Raw genomic sequence first — 24,852 nt, 5'->3', positions numbered from 1 at the left:
CAGGTTCTGACTAGAACAACGAGGTCAGAGCATATTACTCCAATTCTAAAGTCTTTACACTGGCTTCCAGTCAGCTTTAGAATATATTTTAAAGTTATGCTACTGGTCTAGAAATCACTAAACGGTTTAGGTCCTGAATACATGAATGAAATGCTAATGAAATATAAAGCCAGTAGGGCTCTAAGATCGACAGACTGCGGTCAAATAGTGGAGCAAACAGAGTCCAAAGCAAACATGGTGAAGCAGCATTTAGCTATTACGCTGCACACAAATGGAATAAGTTGCTAACAGAAGAGACGTCAGCCCCAAGTGTGCATGTTTTTAAGTCCAGGTTAAAAAAGTTTTTTTCTCATGCATTTTAGAACATTTCCACTTTTAAATTATATTTCTTGCACTGTATGCTGTTTTAATTGTATTTTTATTTTATTTTATTTTTCTCTTTGTTTTAAATGTTTATAAGCTGTTTTTTCTTTGTTTTTAAATGCTTTTAATCATGTAAAGCACATTGCGTTACCTTGTGTATGAAATGCGCTGTATAAATAAATTTGCTTTGCTTTGCTCTGAAATTAGTACAATCAACTTAATTATATAAATTACAATTAAACTTTGATATTTCCTGAGGGAAATTTGCATTAGTCCACAATCTCTTACAATGATGCAACGAGATAACACAACCCATTTTGACCCCATATACATACATACAGAAATTAAGCAAATAAATATAAAATGTAAAATATGAAATTAAAAGTATAGTAGAAAATATCATGTTGGTCACATTAAGAAGTTAACCATAAGCTTTGTTTATTCTTTGTATTTAACTTTTTTTTTTAACAAAATCCTTAGAAATTGTTGTTGAAAAGAACATCAATATTGCATACAGATGCCCCATTGCTCTCCAAAGTAAATGAAACAAGTTGACTTTTTTCATCATGGTTGAAATGTGAAAAAGACGCAACATTGTTTTCAAGAGCTTACTTAAATTTATTTTGTGTTAAACAACTCCAAATGTGAGTGTGACATTTTACTTTTTTTCCCAGGTTGCAACAGCAAACTTGGCGTGGGCGTCAGTTGCCATTCATCAAGTACAGGTGAGCAAACGTCCACAAAGACACTGTTGCAAATCCTGTGCACTACAATGTACTTGACTCCATACATGTTTGGGAATAAGATGAATGTTGACATGTCCAATTATTATGATGTTAGTGACATTGTTTGTTCTGGTTCTGCACTGCTGTTTTTAATGGAAAAATCCACTGTGTACTGGAACGGGGTTACGACGGGGCCCTGTCCAATCAGCTATGCCGTAGATTCAACAAACAAATCTCCAAGGACGTCATTACGCCTTGGCACTGTTTTTATGTGAACCCATAGCATAACACCTCAGAGAAGCAGTGTCCCAGTGCAGGACTGGCCACAGTGGGCCTCTGAGTTTCTGTGAGCTGCAGCACACTGCACTCCAGGGCTGGCTGCTTGCTGCAAAACATTGTCACTAGCCAGATATGTTCGTGTGTTTAGAGTACAAGCAGGATGCTGCATGTGTTCATGGGAAATGTGTGAGCTCACGTCTGACCTGACCCACTTCTTCTTCTTCTAGGTGTGTCGAGGCCTCGCCAAACAGACTGAGCTCAATGACTTCCTACTAGATGTGTCAAAGTAAGACTCACTGTTGCCTTGACAGCGCTGTATTTTAGCCTCAGCATTAGCACAGTATCAAGCTAAGAGTGCTTTTTCAATGAAAAAAAAAAGTTCACTTTCAAGACTTGTCAAACACGTCAATGCAATGCATCATTTCTTCTTTTCTTACAGAACATACTTTGATAATATTGTGGCAATAGATTCGCTACTTGAACACATTATGGTAAGTGCGCATCTGGAAGTTTGTTTTTGTTCACTTAATTGGGGTACACTGTATATATATATTAGATCTGAGTCAACAACAGATTTTAACTTCTAAAAAAAAACGATGTTATTTTTTTGCAATTTGCATTTACTGAGACGGTCACTTTCCTGAGGTATATATTCTGTATTATTTTTCTTCTCTTCTCTTGACACCCCCATTTGAGGCTGCTCCTTCTTCTGGTCTAAGTGGTTAAAAAAAGCCACTAAAGAAAAAGCACATTTCATCATCATCACAGAAAAGTTAATTTTGTAATGCTCACTGAACTTAGCTCTAGTGAGTTATACTAACATCTCTTTTATATGCACAACGGCAGCTCTAATTTTCCCAGATATTTTGGTTGAATTTGGAATTGTGCTACCTCTGGCTACTTGATTTGATGAATTGCATATCTTTTCACATATTCCTTTACAGTTGATATAATGGGTAACTTTGCTTTCATTGTAGATATATGCAAAAAACCTGGTGAATGCCGACAGGTGTGCACTCTTCCAGGTAGATCAAAACAACAAAGAACTGTATTCTGACCTGTTCGATATTGGTGAGGAGAAAGAAGGCAAGCCAGTCTTTAGGAAAACCAAAGAAATTAGGTGTGTAATGTTACCTTTCTACTACCTTAAACTATAAAGTTAAAGTTGTCATAGACATCTTGATTGTCCAAGGAATTTTTTGAATAGTTCATTTGAGCTGCTACTTATTCATGCATCTTTGACTGTTTGTATTTTTATTATCAATCTGATAATGCATTGCTATGTTAATTGACTGCTCCCTTCTCATATGTCCCTGCAGGTTTTCTATAGAGAAAGGAATAGCTGGTCAAGTGGCTCAGACAGGGGAAGTCTTAAATATCCCAGATGCCTATGCAGACCCACGGTTTAACCGGTAAATTGTATTTTATTCAACAACTCAGCTTCTTCTTCCCTTTAACCCAGCATAAATGTAAGTACTAAACTGACTTCCTGATGATTGGATCTTATTTGACAGAGAGGTGGACCTAAAAACCGGTTACACCACGCGGAACATCCTGTGCATGCCCATCGTGAGCAGGGGGACTGTTATCGGAGTGGTGCAGATGGTGAATAAATTAAGCGGTAGTGCCTTCACTAAAACAGATGAGAACAACTTCAAGATGTTTGCTGTCTTCTGTGCCCTGGCCTTACACTGTGCAAATGTGAGTCAGTGAATGAATACGTGCAATAACAGCAGCAGTGCTTATTTATAAATGATTCTTTCACAGCACTGATTCATAAATAAGAGATATTACTTCCATTGGGGAGCATTCCTCTGTATTATAATTTACTGTAATTTATTGTTGCTGTGAGTCAACATGCTCATTGAGCCAGACTGTAGGGACAAGAGTATTGTTACACCTGTTCATTACACCAGCAGGAAGATAAAATGGAGTCAGCTGTAACAGTTTTCTGGGAAGATTTCTACAATTTTTGGGAGTGTGTGGAACTTTTTCCTTATTTAATCACATGTTCTCAAATTCTATGACACTCATTTGTTGCTAAGAGCTAGCAGGTCGTGCACAAACACTGATTAATGAAGAGGTGTGTGTCGATATTTTGGTCCATATAGTGTAAATTCGTGCCAACAGCCTTTTTTAAGTTACAGAAGTACTGATTCATTTTGGTAAATGGTTGGTTTTACTTGGATGTTTACTATTGCTTGTACTGTGTGTTCTCTTTGTTAAAGTCTTTGCTGTAACTTTTCTTTGTGTGTCTGTGTGTAGATGTACCATCGAATTCGCCACTCTGAATGCATTTACAGAGTGACAATGGAAAAACTGTCTTACCACAGCATCTGCACCTCAGAAGAATGGAAAACACTCTCTGAGCTCAACCTTCCCACACTCATTTATAAAGAGATCGAAATGTGAGTGACCGTCCTCCAATGCTTTATGGGCTTCACGTCATGAGGCCTGCAGAAATTTGTTAGTGTTGTGGCGTATGGTGTAGAACAGATTCCAATCCTCATTTCATCTGTGTTATTCTATGTTGTCGGCTTATGTTAGTTTTTTTTTTTTTTTTTTTAAATACGTAACACATAAAAACAGTTTGAGAAAACGAAAAAAAAATAACCTTCCATTTTCCTGATTATCTTTGAGATGTTAGTACATACAATTTGAGTGGTGTCTTCCGTTGTCAAAGAAAATGGATATGCTCTGGAGAATCTGTGTATATTGGTTTCACAGTTGATGAAGGGGCCAAAAAACATCATGTGGTCAAAAGAATAATTTAGACACTACTACATGTTCTCACGAGCACAGTGGTCACGAGGCGGGTGCACACTGCCAATTTTTAATAACATAACTGCTTTTTAAAGAATGTGATAGACCCCACACGTGACAAGAACAAAATCTGTTTCTGCTTTTCCAGTTTGTCATGTACAGTACTCAAGATGACCAATATAGCACAGCACACATGTAACTATGTCTACCCACGATCAGGTCGGAATCTATCAGAACACCAAGGTTTCGGACTTGGTCTTTGGTTTTTAAAGAGAGTGACTCCAGGTATTTACTAACAGCAATCCTCTTTTCTTTATTGCCGAAAACAATTATCTCAGTTTTGTTGTGGTTTAATTGTAGAACATTTTGGCTCATCTGCTAATTTATCTGTTTTAGACTGTGACACAACACCTCAATTGAACTGTAGTCATCTGGAGACACTGCTAGATATAACTGTGTCATCTGCATAGCTATGATAGTCAAAATTAAAGTTCTGAAGAATTTGACCCAAGGGTAGCATATATAAGCTGAACAGGAAGGGTCCAAGAACTGACCCTTGAGGGACCCCATAGGTCATTGCTTTTGATGAGATTGAACACTTCTAATGGTTACAAAATAACTCCTTTCCTCCAGGTAGGACCTGACCCATTTAAGGACTGTTCCATTTAGTCCTACCCACGTTTCCAACCTGTTCAGCAGTATATTATGATCTACCGTATCAAAAGCCGCACTGAGGTCCAACAAGACCAGAATTGACACCTTTCCCGAGTCAGTATTCAACCTTATATCATTTAGCACTTTGATAAGAGCAGATTCTGTACTGTGATGAGTTCGTAAACCTGATTGAAATTTGTCAAAAAGTCCATTTAAATTGAAGAAATTGCTGAGTTGTTTAAAAATAACTTTCTCAACAATCTTGGCTATGAAAAGGAGATTTGAGATGGGTCAATAGCTTGCTAACATGGAAGCGTCCAGCATTCTATTTATTAGAAGCGGCTTAATGGTAGCTACTTTACGAGCTTTAGGAAACTTGCCTGACTGAAGTGAAAAATGTATTATTTGCTGAAATCAGCTGGCACAGACTTCGCAATAGCTTTGAAAAAGTCAGATGGTATTGAGTCAAGACAGCTTGTTGATGGTTTCAACTGCTGAACCGTTTTCTCTACAGTTTTTTGGCCAACTGTATCAAATTTTGACATAATAATAGAGTTTTTCCTGGGTGGCTTCAGATGTAGTATAATTTTATCATTTGGGTGATTCACATGTTATCCTCACTAAGTTTGTAGTTCTACTTTTTTTGTGCCATATTTCTTTGACCAACTTTCTGTCCCTTGTAATTACAGGGATACAAAATGCCTGATCTCCATAGTGGTCTGACTTATTCTGGAAAAGACCCCACAGATATCAGTCAGATTTGCAGGTTCTTCATGGGTGGAGGAGGGGCCCTTCGCATCTTAATGGACGGTGGTTTCAGGCGAGGGGCAATGGGAGCAAGATCTTGGTGTGGTGTGCGTTTGATTCCAATATTGACAATAGTCTTCATCCTTTCTGTCACACCTAGCAGATAATTTAGGCTAGTAGACAGTGAGTTTTGCGTTGGGCTTTGCTCCAATGGGACAGGGAGGGGTGTGGGAGATTCAACGTGCTGGCTCATATCATTTGTCATTCGCTCCTCCGATTGTTTGGATGACGCTGATGAATCCGTCTGCGCCTCGTGTCGCCTTCTCTCCTGTTCCTCTGCTTATTTGGGAACAACTGCATCTTTTTTTCCTTCAGCCATGTCAACAAGGCCAGTGTTTTCTTTTCGGGCCGCTGAACAACGTGCACAGTAAAAAATGGCAGCAAGTAACTTAACCCCTTGTCTATTTAGACAGAAACCGTCTGCCTTTTAAAGATGTCTGCGCTCCCAAAAAACACAGAAATTGTCAATGAAACTCACGGATAGTGCAATACACACTTTTTGAGCCACTTATTTAATTGACTGAACCTAGAGAAACTTTCATCTCCAAATCGTACAAGTGGGAGAGGTCCACACTGCTACTACTTTAATGTATTGAGATAACCAGCATATGTTCAGATATAACAAAATAAAGAAGTGGCTATGGAACACTACCACTTGAAGCATCTTGTAAAATATCCCTCAGATGGATAAACAAGTCCCCATCATGATGTGACTGCGGAGAGACATAATTAAGAGTCCACTAGGTCTGTAAATAGATGAATGGCCCACATGGCACCCTTTGCACTGAAGTTACACCTCAGTATGGTGATTGCTGTTGATGAGTGTCGGAGATATGCACAGGTCAGCTGTGGTTAATGCCTACCACACTAACATACTGGGAAATGGACGATCCTCACTCTTGAGTCATGCCCCAATCAGCAGCTGGTCAAGGAATTAATTGTATTTGACAATTCTATGTCAGACGTTTTGGACAACCAGCACCCTTTCTTGGGCTGGCTATTCAGCCAAATAGGACAGAATTGTCATGGTGAAAGAGGTGGCTAAAAAAATGAAACCCTGTGTGGAGTTCAGAGAAAACTCAACCGTCAACCTTCTGTTTTTTGCAGCAAACCAAACAATAATGGTCAAATAGTGCAGTTCAACCATCCATCCATCCATCCATTTTCTGAGCCGCTTCTCCTCACTAGGGTCGCGGGCGTGCTGGAGCCTATCCCAGCTGTCATCGGGCAGGAGGCGGGGTACACCCTGAACTGGTTGCCAGCCAATCGCAGGGCACATAGAAACTAACAACCATTCGCACTCACAGTCATGCCTACGGGCAATTTAGAGTCTCCAATTAATGCATGTTTTTGGGATGTGGGAGGAAACCGGAGTGCCCGGAGAAAACCCACGCAGGCACGGGGAGAACATGCAAACTCCACACAGGCGGGGACGGGGATTGAACCCCGCACCTCAGAACTGTGAGGCTGACGCTCTAACCAGTCGGCCACCGTGCCGCCGCAGTTCAACCAGAGGATCTTATTTCTCACACTATAGTGGTCCTTTAGGCAAACGCAGCAGTTTTTTTATGTTTCTTTACTTGACACTGTGGAGATGCTGTGCCTGACAAGAGAGGAAGATTAATAAGAGAAACTCCTCCTAACCCAGAACCGGAAGACTCTACTCTCAACCAGGAACCAGAAGTAGCCATAAGTGTGGTTTTAGCAGTGCAAAAGCCTCTGTCATCATCATCAGTCAAATTCACACTTGTCCTGTTTGATAATGTGGCCGTGCTGAACCTCTCAAACAGTTGACGGAGGTGTGCTCGGTTGTCCTCCAAGTTGTTGGAACATCCAGTGTGGCCTCCATCTGGAAATAGTTTTTCACATCATGTGTAATTCTTGGAACTGGGCTTTGATGTGCCAAAACCATGGGTGTGGGTTGTGTTCCCAAAAGTCGGGCAACTGGATCATCTCGGCATAGATGGCATCGACATTAGTAGTTTCATTGTTTAGTCGCATGGGCACTGCCCAGTTATTGTTGCGGTTGTCATTCGACTTAACTCTTACGACATAAGGCTTATGTTTGCGTCACCAATTATGAAGATGTGGTTGATGAGTCAAAGACGAGTTGAGTCAACAGTTTACTATCAACAACAAAAATAACTAACGGATCAATCAGTGTATCTGTTTGTTAGATAACCAAGCAACAAGAAATACTGGAAATCTCTACACTCTCAACCTTTAACCCCCCCAGACCCCAAAACACAGCCCCCTAGGAAATGTATATAACTATTGTCGGTCACCACAACCCTGTTTTTTTACTGTTCATGGATAAACCCTTTATCGTTTCAGTCCTTTGACACTGTTTAGGAGCCCGAAATATCAGCTATCTTCGGGTAGGAGGTGGGGTACACCCTGAACTGGTTGCCAGCCAATCGCAGGGCACATACAAACAAACAACCATTCGCACTCACAGTCACACCTACGGGCAATTTAGAGTTGTCAATTAACCTACCGTGCATGGTTTTGGGATGTAGGAGGAAACCGGAGTGCCCGGAGAAAACCCACACAGGCACGGAGAGAACATGCAAACTCCACACAGGCGGGGCCGGGGATTGAACCCCGGTCCTCAGAACTGTGAGGCAGACGCTCTAACCAGCCGCCCATATTCCAACCTCTAAAGCATTTTAACCTTCTCTAGCATCTTACAACTGTGGTAAAATACTGTACATGTACAGTATTAATATGCTGTATGCATATGCAAAGACATGTTTTAGTGAATAGTAAAAGTAGTTTGCTTTTTTCCCAAAATGAATGCTTTTTTTTTTTAATCTTAAATCAGGCCATCATGATTTAGTCCTTTTTTTTACCCTTTATAAGACACGTTACAGCAAGCACTTGGTGCACATCTTCATTGTGTTTTACCAACTACTGCCCCGGCATGTGTAATGACATCATTTTGACATTGTTGTTGCCTGTACCTTATTACACCTTATTAAGGTGAACTTAGGAGAAGATTGTGAAGCTTGTGTTGGGCATATTAGGGAAGGCTGCAGTTATGGTTGTCATTTTTTAACTTAGGCTGCTATATGTCAGGGCAAAAATTTGAAGGGGGTCTGAATACGTTTTGAATGCACTGTATTTGTTTTGTCTTTCATATGGTCCAGGCAGGGTGGTGTCAAAAGTCTACATTGGGGAGGGATCACATGACAGGACAGCATTGGCATGACTTCCAGACAGTTATACAGACCCACCCAGCAAAATTGACTCCTCTTCCTCCTCCAGGTTTCACTTTGACATAAATCCTTTTGAGGAGATCTGGCCTGCAGTTTTCATCTACATGGTTCACAGCTCCTGTGGAAAGAGCAGGTAAGGTGCTGGAGTCTTGTTAGGGTGCCAATATCTGATATAAATGTCATTTCATGTTTGTTCATCCCTTTTCTTGCTTGGTGTAGCTTTGAGCTGGAGAAGCTGTGTCGATTCACCATGTCCGTACGCAAGAACTACCGGCGTGTGCCCTACCACAACTGGAAGCACGCCGTGACCGTGGCTCACTGTATGTACGCCATCCTACAAAAGACCCCTGGGACCTTCACAGAGCTAGAGGTCTACTACTCACTGGGTCACGTTGATAATGAATGAAAAATCATAATGTGACTCTGTAGTGTGTGGCTGCAAGAATTATCTTTCCTTTTACAGAAGAAGGGACTCTTGATAGCCTGCCTATGTCATGATCTGGACCATCGAGGGTACAGCAACACTTATTTGCAGAAGTTTGACCACCCGCTGGCTGCTCTCTACTCCACCTCCACTATGGAGCAGCACCACTTCTCTCAGACTGTCTCCATTTTGCAGGTAGAGCTCCACTATGCAACACCTCCTTCATGTCTACTGTTAGAAAATGTAGAATTTGAGGGCAGCAGCTCAGGGGCTGCAGTATGGGCAGTTCCAGGATCAGGCCATGTAGTGGAAAGCATACAGCGCAGTACAGTTGCAATAATATTACTTAATTAAATTGGCAATTTGATTTTTAAATGACAAAATATGAACTACAATAGTAACAGAAGATGCTGTTGCACACTTAAAGGCCCAGTAAACGGACCAAAAAAATGACCCTGCCAAATTTGAATTAATCAAAAAAATCGCTAAGTATGTGAAATCAGGGTGGCACGGTGGCCGACTGGTTAGAGCGTCAGCCTCACAGTTCTGAGGTGCGGGGTTCAATCCCCGTCCCCGCCTGTGTGGAGTTTGCATGTTCTCCCCGTGCCTGCGTGGGTTTTCTCCGGGCACTCCGGTTTCCTCCCACATCCCAAAAACATGCATTAATTGGAGACTCTAAATTGCCCGTAGGCATGACTGTGAGTGCGAATGGTTGTTAGTTTCTACGTGCCCTGCGATTGGCTGGCAACCGGTTCAGGGTGTACCCCGCCTCCTGCCCGATGACAGCTGGGATAGGCTCCAGCACGCCCGCGACCCGAGTGAGGAGAAGCGGCTCAGAAAATGGATGGATGGATGGATGTGAAATCAGGCTTCAAAATGGTCAAAAATTGAGATGTTCTTTCAGCTTCCATACACTGCGGGCGTGTGGCTGAATGCTCTGAAAATCCCACTCTTCAGTTGTCAATCAAATATGTGGCTTCTCTCCCGGCTTCCTCCATCCCAGCGATGCATATTGCACACGCTCTCACGGGCCATAGAGAGGCAAATTGTGGTGGACAGGCAGCCTCTGAGGCCCGGCGTACTGACTGGCAGCTGCACCGGACAAATTTTCCCTTCTTTGCCTCCTGCTGTGGCCATCAAAGGGTGCACCGTATGTGGCCACAGCAGTGCAATGTACCGCAGTCCCCCTGGATAATTTTTTTTCCCTCCTCACCTCGCAACATTGCAGTCAGAAACTATGAGGCTGACAGCCCTAATGCCGTTGTGCCGCACCATTGGTGGCTACGCAAACAGGTGGCCAGCTAACGTGGTGCCGCCGGGGCGGCACAGCGGTCGTTCACCGCTCTCTCGTTACGCGCCATGCGTGGGGGCAAACAGCAGAGAAACTGTAGACCAAATAACACAAAACACATTACACTTCAGGAAAGATGATTTTTTTCAAGTTGTAGGCATAGTTTGAAGTCCACCTGCATTCTGTAAGCAAGGCAAAGCAGAGCAAATGTATTTATATAGTGCATTTCATACACAAGGTAACGGAATGTGCTTTACATGATTAAAAGCATTTAAAAACAAAAAACAGCTTCTAAACATTTAAAACAAAATGAAAAACATAATGAAAACAGCACACAGTGCAAGAAAGATCATTTAAAAGTGGAAATGCTCTAAAAAGCATGAGAAAAAAGAAAAGTTTTTAACGTGGACTTAAAAACATTCACACTTGGGGCTGACGTCACTTCTGTTGGCAATTTATTCCATTTGTGTGCAGCATAACAACTAACTGCCTCTTCACCATGTTTGCTTTGGACTCTGTGCTCCACTATTTGACCTGAGTCTGTCGCTCTCAGAGCCTTACTGGGTTTATATTCCATTAGCATTTCTTTCATGTTTTCAGGACTTAAACCATTTCGTGATTTATAGACCAGTAGCAGAACTTTAAAATCTATTCTAAAGCTGACTGGGAGCCAGTGTAGAAACCTTAGAATTGAAGTAATATGTTCTGACCTCTTTGTTCTGGTCAGAACCCGAGCTGCAGCATGCTGAATGAGCTGCAGCTGTTTGATTCTCTTTTGCGGGAGTCCAGTCAGAAGACTCTTAAAATAGTCAAGTCTATTTGTGACAAAAGCATGGATGAACTTCTCCTGGTCTGCTTGGCACATACAAGCCTTCACTCTGGATATGTTCTTCAGCTGGTGGAAAGCTGTTTTAGTAATAGATTTGATATAACTGTTGAAAGTCAGATCGGTACACGAAGGTTTCGGACTTGGGCTTTGGTTTTTAAAGAGAGTGACTCCAGGTATATACCAACAGCAAGCCTCTTTTCTTTACTTAGAAAAAAATTACCGCAGTTTTCTTGTGGTTTAATTTAAGAAAGTTTTGGCTCGTCCAGTTATTTATCTGTGTTAGACAGTTACATAACACGTCAATTGAACTGCCGTCATCTGAAGACACTGCTAGATATAACGGTGTCATCTGCATATCTATGATGGTCAATATTAAGGTTCTGAAGAATTTGACCCAAGGGTAGCATATACAGGCTGAACAGAAGAGGTCCAAGAACTGACTCTTGAGGGACCCCATAGGTCAGTGCCATTCGATGAGGTTGAACACTCCCAATGGTTACAAAATAACTCCTTTCTTCCTGGTAGGACCTGAACCTTGTAAGGACTGCTCATGTAGTCTACCCACGTTCCAACTTGTACAGCAGTATATTATGATCTACCGTATCAAAAGCTGCACTGAGATCCAACAAGACCAGTATTGACACCTTTCCCGAGCCAGTATTCAACCTTACTTGTATATAATTTAGCACTTTGATAAGAGCATATTATGTACTGTGATGAGTTCGGAAACCTCACATTTTTCAAGAAGTCCATATAAGTACAAGAAATTGCAGAGTTGATTAAAAATAATTTTATTTACAATCTTGGCTATCTATGAAAGGGAGATTTGAGATGGTCAATAGCTTGCTAACATGGAAGCGTCCAGCATTCTATTTATTAGAAGCGGCTTAATGGTAGCTACTTTACGAGCTTTAGGAAACTTGCCTGACTGAAGTGAAAAATTGATTATTTGCTGCAAATCAGCTAGCACAGATTTCCCAATAGTTTTGAAAAAGTCAGATGGTATTGAGTTAAGATGGCTCCTTGATGGTTTCAGCTGCTGAACCGTTGTACATTTTAGCTGAATGCGCTGAAAACATGCCCGTTAAACTTTCAACAGTCAATTAAATACGTTTGAATGACAGCTGTAATATATATCACACCAAGTCATTGCAGGCCTTTTCCATACTGTGTTTGTGTATCCTGCAAATTTTGGCATCCAGGGAAGATCCATTTTTCGGGTTTAGGCATAGCTTGCTAGCTAACTGCAGGGTAACTAACTATTGATAGAAAATGGGCCTTGTAATAAAAACGTCGTAACTCACAATTGCAAAGGAAAACCACTGATATGAGAAGGTGCTTGAAGTTTTTATATAGTGGGGGAGAGCCAACTCATGCCAGAAGCCGAAGTGCGTTATTGGGCTGCGTTTTAGCCACAGCCAAAAAAATCCTGGCAAACTGAAATGGTGAAAAAGAGGTCAACCCTGTATGTCAACAATCCAATACTACATTGTTGTCAGTCTTTCCACGTTTTCAGCAATTTTCTTCAAACATAGACAATGTATTTAGAAAGAAATCACTGAATTCACTTTACATGGTCTTTAAAATGAACATCCTCAGTTGTAGGTAGATTACTGTTATTATTAGTGAGATGTTTTATTTATGGCTGTCAAACTAATTGAGTATTAATCATCACTTTTTCTTATCATAATACACCAGTTTTTGGCTGGGCACTTTTGTTGCTTAGTAAAGGACTAAATCATGATGGCCTGATTTAAGATAAAAAAAAAAAAAAAGCATTCATTTTGGGAAAAAAGCAAACTACTTTTACTATTCACTAAAACATGTCTTTGCATATGCATACAGCATATTAATACTGTTCATGTACAGTATTTTACCACAGTTGTAAGATGCTAGAGAAGGTTAAAATGCTTTAGAGGTTGGAATATGGGAGGCTGGTTAGAGCGTCTGCCTCACAGTTCTGAGGACCGGGGTTCAATCCCCGGCCCCGCCTGTGTGGAGTTTGCATGTTCTCCCCGTGCCTGTGTGGGTTTTCTCCGGGCACTCCGGTTTCCTCCTACATCCCAAAACCATGCACGGTAGGTTCATTGACAACTCTAAATTGCCCGTAGGTGTGACTGTGAGTGCGAATGGTTGTTTGTTTGTATGTGCCCTGTGATTGGCTGGCAACCAGTTCAGGGTGTACCTCGCCTCCTGCCCGATGATAGATGGGATAGGCTCCAGCACGCCCGCGACCCGAGTGAGGAGAAGCGGCTCAGAAAATGGATGGATGGATGAATGGTTGGAATATGGTGTAGAAATCCTAGATACAAGTTGAATATAATGTAAAATTAATGGGAAACAATTGCTATAACACACACACACAGAATGTCATAATGTCTTCACACAAAAAAATACTGGCAGCATAAACATGCAGCTTCACATGACAAACACTGAGCTGGTGTGATGGTTAACTAAATAAGATGAATCTCCCTTGATTTCTAAATAAATCTTTATCTGGTATGTGTACTCTGTGCACTCAAACAAATGTGAACTAACTGAACAAATGGTCATCAGACCTGTGATGCTTTACAAGTTTGTCAATCTCTTGTAGTCTAGCTGAGCTGAACGCCTCATAAGTGGAGCGTTTGCTTTTTTATTGATCTCTTTGTTTCTCATAGCTGGAAGGGCACAATATTTTCTCCAACCTGAATTCCAGCGAGTACGAGCAGGTGCTAGAGATCATCCGAAAGGCCATCATCGCCACAGACCTGGCCCTTTACTTCAATAACCACCAGCAGCTGTCAGAGCTTCTCACCTCAGGTGTGCTAGACTTCAACAACCACTCACACAGGTGAGACCACAGCCAGGTCACCCATGGATACTTGAAATCGTTAAGGCTTAGACTTGTAAAATTTTGTATCCAAGTTTTGAAGAATGCTTACATGCAATTTTTTGAATATAATGGTATACAGGCAGCACGGTCTCATAGTCACAAGAGCTTAGTTTGAATCTCCATAGGAACATCTCTGTGCATTATCCCCGTGCTTGTGTGGGTTTTCTCTGGGAATCCACTTTCTTCTCACATATCCCAAAATAGGCATCTACTAAATTTCACTGAGTTGTCAATGTGAGCGTGAACAGTTGTTTGTCTACTGTATATGTGTCTTGTGATTGAATGGCAACCAGTCTGGTGTGCGTCTAATGAGGAGAAGTGCTATCGAAAATGGATGGATGGATTTGTTATACATTTACCACTATTTTAAAGTGTTGCTTTTTAAAATAAATTATGCTAATTGCATTATAGTGTTTTAAATATACCATTTTCTTTCATTATATTCAATTCTACTAACTTTCTTAAGTATTAAGACATGACTATCTTTGGTTATTGGCAAAGAAAAAAAATGCCTTACAGCAATTTGAATATAGTTCCTTGCATATAAAGTGAGCGCTATAGACTGCTATGATTTTCACCTTAAAAAATGTATGAGACTATATTGCTGGATTTTAAACTTTTTCTTTTTGTTAACAGTAAAACAGTTGAGTTGAATTTCACACACAGAAACAGAAGTGAACTGTACATCAGCACTCCAGGCGATAATGTAGCTTTTCTCGCCTATAGGGACCGTGTAATTGGGCTGATGATGACAGCATGTGACCTGTGTTCTGTAACCAAGCAATGGCAGATCACACGACTCACAGCAAACGACATCTATGCTGAGTTCTGGGCCGAGGTACACCGTCATACCAGTTTACAATGATACGCATCTGTTGCAAGAGTTTCAATGCATTTGAATTATATAAATGTATGTCATCTCTACTTACTTTTTTCTTTCCCACAGGGAGATGAGATGAAAAAGATTGGGATGCAGCCCATCTCAATGATGGACCGAGACAAGAAGGATGAAGTTCCTCAAGGCCAAGTAAGACCTCAACTTTTAGTCACTTTACTGATTTGGTTTTATTGCGAGTACCTCCTAAACAAGGATATACAGTAATTTTTGCATTGTGATCTTAAATTTGAAATTCAGTTGCATTCAAGCGGTTATTGTATCCCATCAGCATACATTGGATATATAGTCTAAAATCATTAATTTGCAGAACAAGCAGTTTCATTTCAAATTAGTTGACATTTAGTTAATTTATTATTAACTATTATTAATTTTGGGGAAAGTTTGTGAATGTCACAAAAGTATTGTGCCTCATTGTTTATATGGCTTAACATAGTAAAACAGTATAGTACTGTAGTTAGTAGTAGCTAGTAGCAGTAGCTTCTTTGCCTTTGAACTGTTGTTATTGTCCAGTAGTGGTGTCGCGATACCAGAATTCTAACTTAGCGGTACTGAAACAATACCACGGCAAACATCCAAAACATCAGTAAAAGCAGTGGAATAAAAACTGACAAAACAACTTCAAATACCAAAAATAATTACGATAAGCTTGAAAAATTATGTACTAATGCAATTAGCCCATTCTTAATAGTTGTCTTTTTTTTAAATAAATAGATAATTGCCTGAATTATCATCTATATTATATGATTAATTTTAAAAATTAGAATACAAGTGTGTTTGTATATTTATAAAATTGTAGATCTATATACAGCATGATCGATTCAGTCATACAAAAAAATTAAAAATAATTTACCACCCTTGTTTCTTCAATTTCTTGTTCATTATATCTGGTACCACTAAAGGCATTTTGCCTGAAGAATACAAAAGCTTAATTGTATTATTAAATATAATTTTGGTTATTATCAAGAAAACCATGGAATATGGCTAGAGCTAAATATCAACTCTATATTAAACTCTTACGAGCTATTTTCATTGTCATCTTTGTCCAAACAAAGGTACCTGGCATTAAGAATGAACAGGAAACTGAAGAAACAAGAGGTCTAATATTTTTTACATATATATATTAACTATTTCTGTATTTATATGTACTTATACTTAATACTGTGTATTTTATGGTTTCAAGCTTTTAGTGTGCAGTATTCTTGTATTTAACTGCATTTGATCTCTCCCATTGTAAACGATATACTGTGCACCCACTCAGTGTAGTGCTGTTTTTCATTGCGTACGGAGCCATGACCTTTTTGCTCCACTTGGATAATAAGTGGTTTTCCTTTTGCATTCGGTGGATTTTTATTGTATTGTATTATTTTATTGTATTGAGTGTAGCCGGTTGGAGCACTCTAAGCTTGGCTTCCAAGTCATCTCATGCTATCAATGCTATCCATCTCTTGCTGGTAACTCTGACTCTCGTGTGCATGGAATACAGAGTTACCTTAACAGCACAGGAGCATCCACTGCATATAACACTGACTTTGCTCACACAGCCTCGTGAGCTGCGCGGCCTCTGAGGTTACACGTCCCTGTGACTAATGCGCGCTAATGTGTTTGCAGAAGGCAAGAGCTAGTCGACAGTTTGAAGCCATTTCGTTCTCCCAGCTCCCACCTAGTCGCGTGCACACAAGCTGTCATTGCTTGACTGTCGGCTTTTTGGGTACTGGCCTTTAAGACAATGTATGAATTCAGCACTTTCGCTTGAGTATTTTTATTTCTTTTTTTTTTTTTGCTACCAGTATTAAAAAAAACTGGTACCGTTCTATTTTTGAAGTCAGAATACTTTGGTACGATACTGGTATCGGTACTTGGTACACTACTGTCCAATGTGATTTTTTTTTTTATTTTACATTTTTTTGGGGGGCACTTTTGAATCCTAAGAGTCATGGCATTTACCATCCTGACAATGTTTTTATTGAAGGTAGAAACATCTCATTTTGCAGGTTGATTGATTGAGAGCGAAGCAGTTGCCTTATATTTTTCTCATCCTTCTTGATGTAGCAAACCGTTGTCTTGAGTCGTTCTTACTGCAACGTCAGGGAAATTACGGTGGCCTGGAAGTGCAAAACAATATAACAAATTGTGAAACACTTTTACATTTCAGAAAACAAATGAACAAAAGCCAAAACACTTTTACATTTCAGAAAACAATTTAGGCAACAGCAGCATTAAGCTTGTCCTCCCTTATCTAGATGTTTCACCCTCTCATGAATGTTCAGGGACTTCCACCTCTTTTTTCGGCTCACCAGAACCCTTACATGAAGGTGATTACAGTACCATAATACAGAGATGCGGAAGTGAGCAGCGAGGCGAGATGCTTCTACTGTACATAGAATACACCAGCCAATAAGCGATGGAGAAAACAATAGCAACGCTCTGATTGGCTGTATCAGTAGGTACGCCTATCCATGGTGATGTGCGAGATTTCAATGAATAAACAATGCGGCGAAATGCCACCAAATGGCGAAAATATACGTGAAGTCAAAATTAATAACACGTCCAGAAAAAAGTAACGTCAGACAGCGACAATGGAGAGACTGGTTAAATAAAGATGTTTTTTTGTTTTGTTTTGTTTTTTGAAGATGAACATTTTAATCGGGAAAAAAAAGCGCAAAATACTGGGACTGCAAAAGAGCTGTTTACTCTATGCTGTATGGTGTGTTTATTTGACCTTGAAATTGATATATGGATATGCAACGTTGTTTGTTTTGTTGCAACCACTTCAGTAGTGAACAAATCATATAGTACATGCATTGTGTGAGTGTACTTTGATCCCGTATAGTACTTAATTTTTTTTGTCATTTGTAGGTGGGCTTCTACAATGCTGTAGCAATTCCATGTTATACAACACTAGCAGATCTTTTCCCTCCATCCAGTCCACTTCTAAAAGCGTGCAAGTAAGGATTCTATCATACATTATTTAGTCCCACAGCCTCTGAAAGCATGTTTTGTTTTTGCTTTTCATGTTTTTATCAAATCAAAGCATGTATACTCTGTTCAATTAGCTTTATTGTTTTTAAATATAAAACAACATACATCAAATAATAATATAATAAAGACACTAATGCTCAGTTTTGATTTGCACTTAATTGACAGCAATTAGCAGTGCGGTAAAACTGCACTGCATTATACAGAGACACAATTGAGCATTAAGGCCTACCCCCTCCCCCTTTTCTTTTGTCCTCCGGCCACCACATGCGCGAGCGCCCCCCTCAACTAAGTCGGCACCGCTTTCGATCGAGGAAGCCCGTCCATTCGGCTTCGATCGCTTTTCCTAGCCGCGATCGGTTGGCGGAGCCTCAGCAAGCAACTACCGGCATCCCGTACCGGTCACGCACGCAGCTGAGAACAGGAGCTGGGCCCACCACCAGTTCAATCGGCAGGAAAGTTATGAGTGCACCCCGAGGGGACAACAATTTTTCTTCTTTTGTCTCTTTTGTTTTTGTTTTATTTTTCTGCATCCTTTTTCTTCTTTGAAAAAACCTGCTTTGTTTTCCTCCTGAGATGCACGGAGATAAGACCATCCCCCAAAGACCAACGAACCTACGGTCATGAGTACCACAACAAGCGGTGTACAATATTAGTGCCTATTAATTTTGGGGAAATTACTAGCTTCACACAAAATCCCAGCTTTGCTCTCTCTCTGTCTCTTGCTCTGACTGAACGCATTAAATGCTCACATTTTCTAATTTAGTCCACCAACAGACGGTCCTGTCTTCCCTTTTCGTTTACCCTTAGTGTTGTTTTCTTTCTGTAGTTCGACCCCGCTGTGTTTCCCTATAGATCCCTCGTAGATTTCATTAAATATTCTATAAAATTCCACTTTTGTTGTGTTTTGTTTGATTTTGGAGTTTAATAAAGAAACCTCTGTCATCTAGGACTCGTATTTCATAAAATGGAGAAACTTTTAGATTATGCGACTGATAAAAGGTTTCTTGTCGCTTTTCCAAAATTTTGTACATTTAAAAAAGAGACGTGGTGCCCTTTACGAGAAAAAATAGCTTGATTTATAACGTTAAGCATAAAACGCTAAACCGGAAGCAACGCAGGCGTCGCTGCTTCAACGAATTTATTTATTGAACAAATTACGTTTTATCCAAACACCAATATACGCTATACTATATATATATATATATAGCACAGAAAATGGATTGATGGAGGGTTGTGTGTGACTCTAAAGCAGGTGCTGTGTGTGTTGCAGGGAGAACTTGGGCCAATGGGAGAAGATAGCGCACGGTGAGGTGGAGGACGTCGTTCTGACCCGGCCTTCTGATTCAGGTCCTGTCAAGGTGGACAATTGACTACCAAAGGGGTGACTGTCCATCATAACGAGTTCAACCTGAACCCTGCTTTTTTTTTTTTTTTTTTTTTTTTTTTGGAGGGGGAGAAGAGCAGGAGCTCAGCAAAAAGGCGCCTTGACTGAACAAAAAAACGCAAGTTACCTCAATGGGTGACGGAGGTGTCAAAGCTGATGGTTTTACCAATCCCAGAGACTGACTGACAGCTAACGGGGAGGAACTAAAACCTATCACCCTAAATCCACTCAGTTTGGGAATTTATTTGTTAAAATGGATTTGTGCCATTTTTGTTGTTTATTTGGCTTTATGTTATTTGTTACTGTGTTTTTTTAATACTGTTGTTATTATTATTATTACTATCATTATTATTATTTGAGTTGATTCTTTGTGGTCTTGCATTTGAGAGGCCTTACACGGAACCTTTCACGGGAAGGCGATGTGAAACCTTGTAGTGTGGGTTCATATCCTTTTAAAATGGTACTGTTTGCCTTCTGTGGTAAATAAGTCACTACTACTTCAGCAAGGTATTCAGAGACAGAAGGAATGTGTAGTATATTGAACATGCATGGTGTAATAATGCCACCTTATAGATGAGGGGGACGTCAGAATGTTTTTCTTTCTTTTGAGCAAAAATCCTTTGCAGTACTTGAATAAAGACACACAACCTGTTTCAACAAAGACAGCAGAAATCCCGCACAATATATTTTGCCACAAAAAAGGATGAACTGAGACCATGAGAGGACTGGGATTACTGTACGTCAACACTGTCACAAGAGAGTCACAATGCGTTGCCCCGAAGTTGACCCCCATCAGAGCACTGCCCCAGGCCATCACAAGCACTTGGAACCTGCTGCAAGCAGTCACATATGTTTAAGACAGCTTATAAACATTTCACATGGGATGTCCACTGGTAGAAGATAAGACGTGATTGGTGAAAATGAGACTTGACACTACTCTGTGTCATCAGTGTCAGATCTGATAAGCTGCTCTGGGATTGTTCCGTAAGATTGTTGCTTTATTTTTTGCAGGTGTGTCTAACACTTCACCATCCGCTCGTTCTCCTGATTCTCCAAGATCTTCTCGAATACAGTTTTGTTGGTCTGTTCTTAATGGTCATTCCAATGGACATAGTCCCTCTAATAATTTGATTCAAGAATGCTAAGGTGGCACCAACTGTGTCAATGTACACTTTGTTCATTTACAGGAGCTATGTAAAAAGTCTACACACCCTTCTTTAAATAGTTTAAGACAATTTCAAGACTTTCTAACAATATTGATCTATAAGCTGTACAACTCAGTTGAAAAAAAAAATCGTTTTGAGAGGATAATTCAAATTAAACAACTGAGATGATGTTGCGGCACAAATGTGTACACCCTCTTAAACTGTCGATGTGGCGGAGTTGAAAATTAACCAATCACATTCAAACTCATGCTAAATGGCAGTCGGCACACACCTGCCACCAATTGAAGCGCCTCCGATAACCGCAAATAAATTTCCACTTTTGCTGACATTTTGTTTTCTTTCTAGCAGAAGCCGTTTTGTGCTAACACTGACTGGTGTTTTGAACGGTTTATAATTCCCTCCACCATGACTAAGACCCAGTTCCAGCTGAATAAAAACAGCTGACTGTATTTGTGCCAAATAAACCTTTGGGAATTATGGTCAAAAGGTCATCCTTGGTTTAATCGTGCCCTAACACATTTTCCCCACATTCTTTTGGGAAATTTCAATTGTTCTTGCACAATTTTAAACCAAGCTTGAGCATTTTGTCCATAATTCCAGAAGGTATGTTTTGCGCAAACGTAACACTGCCCACCACTCAACAGAAGAAAACCATACCCACAGCATGAAAGCATGGTGGGGGCAACATCATACTTTTCTTCAGCTGGAACTGTGGTAGTCAAGGTGGAGTCAAGTGTGAGCAGTTCAAAATACCAGTCAGTGTTAGCCCAAAACTTAGAAGTGAGTGTCCACACTTGTGCAACCACAATCTCATTTGTGTATTTTTATTTTCTCTCTCGATTTTTTAATTTCAAATGAATTGTGCATGTTATATGTCACAATAGTGGTGAAAAAAAGTTTTGATGATTTAGCTTGGTCTTATTTTTTGCATCACAAAAAAAATGCATTTGAATGGGGTGTGTAGACTTTTTATATCCACTGTATGATCTCTTGATCCCCTGAATGTGGCATGTGCATTGATGTGTTCTGTCTTACTGTTCAAATTGCTTCCCGTATGTTCCAACCAAGAGCAACAATTAGCATGCACATAAACTGAAGATGATACATAATTTGCATATAAAGTACAGTAATAGTTGTGTACTGTGTACAATCTATAATTGATATTTGCTCAAATGGTGCTAAACTGAATGGCAGTCATGCACTTTCTGTGTGTGTGTGTGTGTGTGTGTGTGTGCGCGCGCGCGCGTGTGTGCGTGCCTGCCTGCAAGTGTGTGAGTCTATTAACTTTTACCCCACATGGTTGAGAACACGGTGAAGTCCACAACACTGCACTGTTCCTTCTACATTTCAGCACCAGTTATATCATTATCTGCACTATGTTTAGCATACCTTTATTATTATTGGTGATGATGATTATTATTACTATTATACCTATTATTTTGTTAATTAGAATTAAATTTAAATTAACTTATATTTTTTTATACAAAGAAAAATAATGTTGGCCTTTTTTGTTTGAGACAAACGAAATGGTCCATACATGTTACTGTTACCCAGAATAATTGAGAAATGTTTCAAATGTAAATGTAAGAACAGTAGAGAAAAATGACTTTTATTAAATATCTGAAAAATAAAATACTGTGTTGGATCATTATTTTGTTTGTCAAGTTATTAGTTCTCCATTTCAGATATTCCACTACAAATTTCATTCAAAGCATTTATTTAGTTGTGGACATTTTAATTACTTCTGACTGGCATCTTTGTTGGCTGTAGCGTGGATCTTAATTCAATTATCTAACAGGCTTATTTTTAATTACTTACATTAAACATTTTTATTTCACATTCAATAACAGACCATCATATGTATATCGTCAGGTGCAAATTTAAAATTTTAGCACTCGAAGAGCAAAAGTAATATTACGTTTGCAAGACCTTGAATGGAACACAACTACCTGTTTCCTTGACAACTGAGTGAAGTTGAACAAAAACCACATTGACATTTTATTTTTCATTATTTTTCTCAGATGTATAATTAATGCAATTTTTTTCTTATATACAGTATGAGATGTATTATACTGTATACATCCGTATATACATATACATACGAGGGGCACTCAAAAAGTAATGAACCCAATTTAATTTAACCTACTAATAATTGTATGTTTTTCAGAAATGTTTCCTGTTTGTAGTTTGAATACTTGTTTGAAGGTTTATATTTTAAATTTTTTTAAGTTTTGTATGAGCCTGTCCGCTTCCTGTCAACCATTTTGGGAATTACGTCATTATTGGATAACCGTCAGAAGCAGAGAGCTGTGATTTAATTTCTTGCTTTGGAAGGGGAACCACCACCAAACATTTTCAAAAGGTTACAAAATGTATAAAGTGAAGCTTCAACAGATTATAGCACAGACAAAAAGTGGGTGTCCAGGATCAAAGGCAAAGAACAAGAGCATGCTGAGAGTGAACATTTGATAAATTGTGCGGCCTTATTGTGTGTCTGTCTTAGTCAATCCTTTTGCACAGTAAAACTTCAATAACATTTAAATCCATATTTATTATATATATATATCCATCCATCCATTTTCTGAGCCGCTTCTCACTAGGGTCGCCTATATATATATATATATATATATCTATATCTATATCTATATCTATATCTATATCTATATATATATATATTTTTTAATTTATTTATTGTTTTTCCCTCAATCATAGGTCAGCATGCATGTTCCAGAGAGGACTCCCAAGAGGACTGTGACCCTGAAATTATCTTCAGTGATTCTCAAAGTGTGCTATGGGTACCACTAGTGTTACGCTGGTTCCCTCTATGACAACCCCTGAATTCATCCATCCATCCATTTTCTGAGCCGCTTATCCTCACAAGGGTCGCGTGAGTGCTGGAGCTTATCCCAGCTATCAATTAAGAGTCGTCAATTAACCTACCACACATGTTTTTGGGATGTGGGAGGAAACCGGAGTACCCGGAGAAAACCCACGCAGGCACGGGGAGAACATACAAACTCCACACAGGCGGGGCCGGGGATTGAACCCAGGTTCTCAGGACTGTGAGGCAGACGCTCTAACATGACGTCCACTATGCCGCCAGTAAAGTTCAGTTATATATATTTTTTAAGTTTAGTACAGTTGCCTTTAAGAATTTTAGAATTAATTATTCATTGTTATAAAACAAAAAATAATTTATTTTTGTACAATTTTTATTTAACTTTTGTGTTCAAAATATTTTAATTGAATTCATTACCCATGTACAAATGACTATATTTAAAACCACTGTTAATGTTCAAACTGTGTATAATGTTCCAGTGGCTTATTATAATATTAAATACACTTTTTTAAGAAAGAAACCTTTGCCTTGTTGTTGATGAACACAGACTACGACGCTACTGTATTTTAATGTTGGTCAATCTGGTGCTACTTGGACATATATATCTATTTATATCTATCTAGATATATAGTATTTTTGGAGGTGGTACTTTGTGTGAAACATTTGAGAAGGACTAATCTACATCAGCCACTTCAACTAGTTCTGCTCCATTTAAAAGGAACCCAATGGTGAGAAAGTCATTAATGGCGTGGTGGTACATTCCCCTCACTTCGGTGCAGGCAGCGTGGGTTCAGTTCCCACTCAGTGACGGTGTGAATGTGAGCCTGAATGGCTCTCTGTCTCTGTATGTGCCCTGTGACTGATTGGCGGCCACTTAAGGGTGTAGTCTGCCTTTCGCCCGAAGTAAGCTTGGATAGTCTCCAGCAGTCCGCGACCCTAGTGAGGATAAGTGGTAAAGAAAATGGATGGATGGATGGGGTTTCTGAGGTTATTAACTTCTCCATGAATTATAGTCCAAAAGTACATACAATTTCATTTATTATTATTTTTTTTTTTATCATTGGGTTACATGAAATTTGTGTTGCCGGCTGCCTGGCTCCCCACAGCGTGGATGAATTGGGATAAACTCTCTGTCCATGACTCCCGGGGCACTTTTTGCCCCCAGTCTGCCCCTGGATGGACCATATAGTTTACGGGCAGAACGTCGTTAGGAAACTATATGGTCCATACCACCCCCCACCACTGCCCCCCCTTCCCTCCACAAGCTCACTTAAACATCTTCAGTGCACCTTGGCCTAAAAGCGTAACCACATTCACACCATTCTAATTCTCATTAGAAGATGAGCATGTGTGTCATC

The 24,852-nt window shown here is 39.7% G+C and overlaps 1 protein-coding gene across 13 annotated transcripts in view; it reads left to right on the top strand.

The window, feature by feature from the left end:
• The window catches only part of pde10a (phosphodiesterase 10A), a 96,990-nt gene extending 75,639 nt beyond the window's left edge, over positions 1–21,351 (top strand). For all 13 annotated transcript variants that reach the window (XM_061789076.1, XM_061789077.1, XM_061789074.1 and 10 more), the window contains 15 exons: positions 1,038–1,088; positions 1,595–1,653; positions 1,807–1,858; positions 2,345–2,487; positions 2,687–2,779; positions 2,882–3,068; positions 3,633–3,775; positions 8,859–8,942; positions 9,029–9,179; positions 9,273–9,428; positions 14,014–14,186; positions 14,955–15,066; positions 15,175–15,255; positions 17,983–18,071; positions 19,376–21,351. In XM_061789076.1, coding sequence (XP_061645060.1) covers positions 1,038–1,088; positions 1,595–1,653; positions 1,807–1,858; positions 2,345–2,487; positions 2,687–2,779; positions 2,882–3,068; positions 3,633–3,775; positions 8,859–8,942; positions 9,029–9,179; positions 9,273–9,428; positions 14,014–14,186; positions 14,955–15,066; positions 15,175–15,255; positions 17,983–18,071; positions 19,376–19,475 — 1,674 coding nt within the window. In that variant the 3' untranslated portion in view covers positions 19,476–21,351. The remainder of the gene's footprint in view (positions 1–1,037; positions 1,089–1,594; positions 1,654–1,806; positions 1,859–2,344; positions 2,488–2,686; positions 2,780–2,881; positions 3,069–3,632; positions 3,776–8,858; positions 8,943–9,028; positions 9,180–9,272; positions 9,429–14,013; positions 14,187–14,954; positions 15,067–15,174; positions 15,256–17,982; positions 18,072–19,375) is intronic.
• The last annotated feature ends 3,501 nt before the right edge of the window (positions 21,352–24,852 follow it).

This window comes from Phyllopteryx taeniolatus, chromosome 11 (genome assembly GCF_024500385.1).
Source record: "Phyllopteryx taeniolatus isolate TA_2022b chromosome 11, UOR_Ptae_1.2, whole genome shotgun sequence".
In the NCBI taxonomy this organism is placed as follows: domain Eukaryota; kingdom Metazoa; phylum Chordata; class Actinopteri; order Syngnathiformes; family Syngnathidae; genus Phyllopteryx; species Phyllopteryx taeniolatus.
The sequence above is the reverse complement of the archived record's forward strand: the minus strand, read 5'-3'. Positions and strand labels throughout refer to the sequence as shown.